The sequence below is a fragment of the Juglans regia genome, chromosome 14 (assembly GCF_001411555.2).
Source record: "Juglans regia cultivar Chandler chromosome 14, Walnut 2.0, whole genome shotgun sequence".
In the NCBI taxonomy this organism is placed as follows: domain Eukaryota; kingdom Viridiplantae; phylum Streptophyta; class Magnoliopsida; order Fagales; family Juglandaceae; genus Juglans; species Juglans regia.
The window spans coordinates 9,014,863-9,019,812 of record NC_049914.1 but is presented as its reverse complement, the minus strand read 5'-3'; the positions used below and the strand labels follow the sequence as shown (position 1 = coordinate 9,019,812).

The following is a 4,950-nucleotide window of genomic DNA, read 5'->3' as shown; positions in this document are numbered from 1 at the left end:
TCATACATGCAACGGAAGTTTCCCGCATTAGTGTTGATAAAATGAAGACCCTTTACTAAGATATTGCTGTCGAATGCAACTTCCCTCGTTTCGTACCATTACCATCCTATGTAAATTGTTATATTGCGGACTTTTCTGTATATGCATACAAAATAAAAATCTCTCCCTCGAGTGTTTGACTGTGACATGCAAATATCCTCTTTGAAACAAACTCCAACTTCTTCACAAGTCATTTCATCTCTTTTTTTATCTTTCTCCCATGCCGTATATGCATGTTCATATCTAATCAACCCCAATTGGGTGTGGCGCAGCTAGAAAGAACTTTCAGGGTGTCTTTAAATGCAAACGTTTTGAATCCAAGTAGCCACTAGGCGGATGTTACATGGAAACATCTCTTTCTAGTATGATAACTGGGATGAGGGTGGTTCTCTTCATAACGAGTACTCAATGACTAAGAAGCCTTTGTTAAAGATAAAAGAATGCCGTATTACCTTCACTGAACGTTAATGAAAGCAAGCCATTTCAACCTAATCTCATCTATTGGAAAGGGGGTTGAACGTAGTGCATCCTTTTTTAGTACACATAAGCGATTACAAACGCATCATTAAACACTTTACGAAGCGCGGAATGGGATATTTCACTCTTGGATAGGCTTGTGGTTTTCGAAAAGCTAATCATTTGATTCATTTCTTGACTGGCACAAAAAGTGGCAAGATGTTCTTATTTGAAAAAATGAAAATGATGGTAATTTTAATTCTAAGATTGCGTTTGAATTTTAAATTGAATTCAGTTAAGTTGAAATGAAAATTAAAAATTAAATAAAATATTATTTTTTAATATTATTATTATTTTAAGATTTAAAAAAATTAAATTATTTATTATATTTTATGTTAAAATTTAAAAAAATTATAATAATAAATTAAGATAAATTTGAGATTTTAACATACTTTAAAAGTGCTTGGAATGTATCGAGATTGGAGCGTCTTCTTTATATTCTTAAGAATGAATCAAGACTTTGTCTTCTTTATATTCTTAAGAATGAATCAAGACTTTGTTATTGAATACCGTGTCAAAAAGAGTAAGACATCCATATCAATATATCACCAACTCAAAAAATTAGATCTCAAGAAATCATTAATTTAATGAAGCAAACCAAATACTTTTCTAATTCAAATATATTCAAGTTAGTACAATACACTTCCCCAAATAATACTTAATATCATGACCATGCTATATAGAAAAATACTAACATTATAAGCTGCGGGCTGCAATCTTGTGCAGCCGCCTCAGCCTTTAAACTTAACAATTTTCCTCCCCCTTTTGCCCTTTTTTTTTTCACCTTACATAAAGTTACACTTGCATCCTTCACACCCTTCCCTCCCCAAAAAGACCCACCCACTGTTTTTTCCCCCTACTTAAAAAAAAAAAAAAACACTCCCTAATTTAGTAATTTCCACACTCACTTATTGCTCCAACAACAACAATACTTTCACAGTCCCCAACACACCCCAGTCAAAAAAAGAGACCACAATCTAAAAACTGGCGCCAATAAGGGTAAAAACGGTAAATAGGTTATGGCGGGAATTCTAAAATGTTGACTCTGACTCTTGACTTCTTTCTTTTTTTGGGGGGAGGGTTCATCAAACCCTGAAATTTTTGCCGGTGAATGTTTGACCAAACTGCCAATGGGCGGGAACAATGTTCCAGGAGGTAGAGGTGCGGCGGTCACTCCCCGTGACTCTAAACGACAGCGTTTGGCCGACCAAGACAGCATTTGACTGCCAGTTCTGGCCCCAGTTGCGGCTCATGGTCATCCAGCCTGTCCTGGAGCCCTTCACACTCACGCGCACTATGTCCCCTGAGCCTGCAACGTTGGATATCAAAACCAAGTTGAAGTAACGGAAGCCGTTGATGGTGAACCTGATTCCTCCGTGCTTACGGCATGGCACCCTGCATAAATAAGTCCAAGATGGTCAGGTCAGTTTCGTCATTTGGGAAAAGGTCCGTGATTTTAGGGTGGGGCACAATTTGGGCGTGAAGAAAATCAAAAACCCATCTTTTCAGGTTTTTCACATTCATCAACGTTGTAGGATTGCTTTTGGTTTTTGCTTGATGGGACATCGAAACACCAGCGCAACAACATGCGCATGGTTCAGTGTGTCCCCTCAGATTTCCTGCCCAAAACTATGGAACGGTCCAGATCCTCCGGATTAGTTCAGGCACACTACCCAAGAGTAAAAAAAAAAGGAAAAAAAGAAAAAGAAAAGAGATTATTGTGTTCAAAAGGACTCCATGAAACGACACCGTTTGTTTCCTTACTTGGCGCAATCCTATGAGTACCCCTATCTTTCATGTATTGGAACTGTTGTGCGTAAAAGTGTTTCTAAGGGAATATAATATAATAATACCTTAAAAACTTAACTGAAAGGGTCAAAAGTAAAAACAATAGCCAATAGCCTACTAGGGTTAGACTTTTGCTTTGCTAAAAAAGAATCAAGACTCACGCCCTAAAAGCATAGGCTTCAAGAGGTACAAAAAGAGAGGCCCATTATATATATATATATATATAAATTCTATTTGTAATATTTAAGGGTAGGTTTGAAGGGTGAGATGAAAATTTTGTGTTTTGTTTTGAAGTTTAAAATATTAAATTTTAATATTATTATTGTTTTGAAATTTGAAAAAGGTGTAATGAGATTTTAAAAAGTTGAATTGTTTATTATATTTTGTATGGAGATTTGAAAAAGGTATAATGATAAGATGAGATAAGAATTTTATGTTTTGTTTGATGTACCAAACCTGCCTTAAGACTATGTACAGATTCTTAACTGTACGTGCTCATTTTATATAATTAATATATATGAATAATATTATATTTATGCATAATTTTTTACACGTTATTATATTATGTAAGATTGAAAAAATTATAGGTTTCGTTAGTCTTTTAGGATTTTATATGGAACAGATATGTAAAAACAAACCACGGAAAAGCGACCAAAAAATTAAAAAACGGCCCGAAGGTCCCCCCAAGATAGAGACCCTTCTAACTAACCAAACGGGAGGACAATTAAGAGGAACAATATCGGTAACTAAGTGGCCTGAGTAAAAGCCCCCCACCATCTGACAAAAGCAATAAAGTTCAGCACCAGTACCCGGCCCATATGGACCATTACCCCCTCATCCGCGAGCCACTAACTACCATTCGCCAACATCTGGGTCTGGTTAGCATTATAGGTTAATTTTCTCAATAAAGAAAAACAAAAAGGAAACAGTTGACTTCTAGGTAGTAGAATATGGTTGATATTATCATGTCATATTATATGTTAGGTGATAGAGATTTTATATAAATCATTAAAATGAAAATTTGTAGACTTTATTTTTACAAACCTATCTGTGATCTAAACATTTTTCTACAACTTTTATTCACGTATGAATATGGTTGTTGATGGTTGTTAAGCACTTGTTACGAGGTCACGTTGCTGATCATGCACTGATAACACGAAGGTTTAGCAGTTATATATATATATAGCAGAGAGGTGGCTTACCGGCGGTAGGCGACGGGGACAATTCCGGCCCGGTACTCGGCAATCTTGAGGAACATTGGCATGGCGAGGTCAAAGTGGGGGCGAGGAGGGTTGCACCAGCCGCCATTGTCGTTGGGGAGGGCATAGTTTGGTGGGCAAAAGTTAGTGGCCGTGACAAGGATTGATGGGCTGCCGGAGTGGCACCACGACGGGTCATTTGCGCACTTGATCTCAAAGCAGGCACCGCAGCTCAGGCCATTGTTGAACAGTGCAGTGCTCAGGGCGGCAGTGTTCACGCCGTAGCCTTGGCTGTAGAGGTTGCCGTATCCACAAGCTCCACCTGTAGAGAATAAATGAGAACACACACTCAAGCTAGGATAATATACGAGTTTTCCCCAAAACAAAGACTGTAGTTTAATTGAATTAGTTAATATTGACAATGACAAAAAGTTTTCAAACCCAAAATGGGATTACAAAGATGGACCGTGGAATACAGATTTTCAGGTGGGTCCTTGATGTTTCCTTGAACAAGCCGGTCAGGAGATAGAATCTCGAACAATATAACAAGGATTTACTGGAGATTTCCCAGGTCAGTATGAAACCGCAGTCCGAAACTCGATAGAAATATTGGGCAAACGTTACAAAGCAAAATGTGAACTTAATATTCCATGCCAAACTCAACACTAGAACATCCACCAGTATGATAAAAGTACTAGAATCGACTGGTGAAAAAGGCGAGTGAAAACAGGGGACTCTGCTATTTCTTATGTAATGAAATAATGCAGTGAAAATGGTTCACAAAATCCATTAAAACTTGCGGGAACTTACAGTTTCAAAGGAACTTAAAAAAGAAAAACACAGTGAAATGGGTTAGAAAACATACCCATTGTGCCAGAGGCATCAGCGCCTCCATAGAAGGTAGCATGAGCGGTCTGCCAGGCACCCCCAGAGTAAACTCCGGGGATTCTAGCTTCTGCCATCCACATTAACGAGATAAGAGAGGCAATGCACACCACACTCACCACACCCATTTTTCTTTTTTTTTTCAGACACTAGAAAACAAACACAGAGCAAGAGACAGAGTAATAGAGAGAGGGAGCGAGATAGATTGGAGATGATGGATGAAGTGGCGTGGTGGTGGAGTACTTATGGGCGCCTGGGGAGTGACAACAGGAGCGACATTTGGAATTTCCAAACACGCCCATCATTTTTCTCGTTTTACCTTCCCTTTCATATAGGGCCAAAATAGAAACTCGTAACTTATGGGGCCCTCTTCTGCAAACTAAAAAGTGGTGGGGGGTGTCTATAAGTTATAACCACCTTCGCTAGACGTCGCGTATAAGTACACTCCAATTGCGTTAAAATGTGTACGGATAAGTTGGGGTCCGCGTGAAACAAAGGGTTTCATCTCCCCAATCGATGGGAG

General features: G+C 38.4%; 1 protein-coding gene across 1 annotated transcript; it reads right to left on the bottom strand.

Moving 5' to 3' along the window:
- Window positions 1-1,134: 1,134 nt before the first annotated feature.
- On the bottom strand, window positions 1,135-4,647 carry LOC108992990 (expansin-A4-like). Its single transcript, XM_018967734.2, has 3 exons — window positions 4,408-4,647; window positions 3,546-3,864; window positions 1,135-1,950 (listed from the first exon to the last, which is right to left on the bottom strand). The coding sequence occupies exons 1-3, from the start codon at window positions 4,553-4,555 to the stop codon at window positions 1,641-1,643; spliced, it is 777 nt and encodes a 258-aa protein (XP_018823279.1). The 5' UTR covers window positions 4,556-4,647; the 3' UTR covers window positions 1,135-1,640.
- Between the last annotated feature and the right edge of the window lie 303 nt (window positions 4,648-4,950).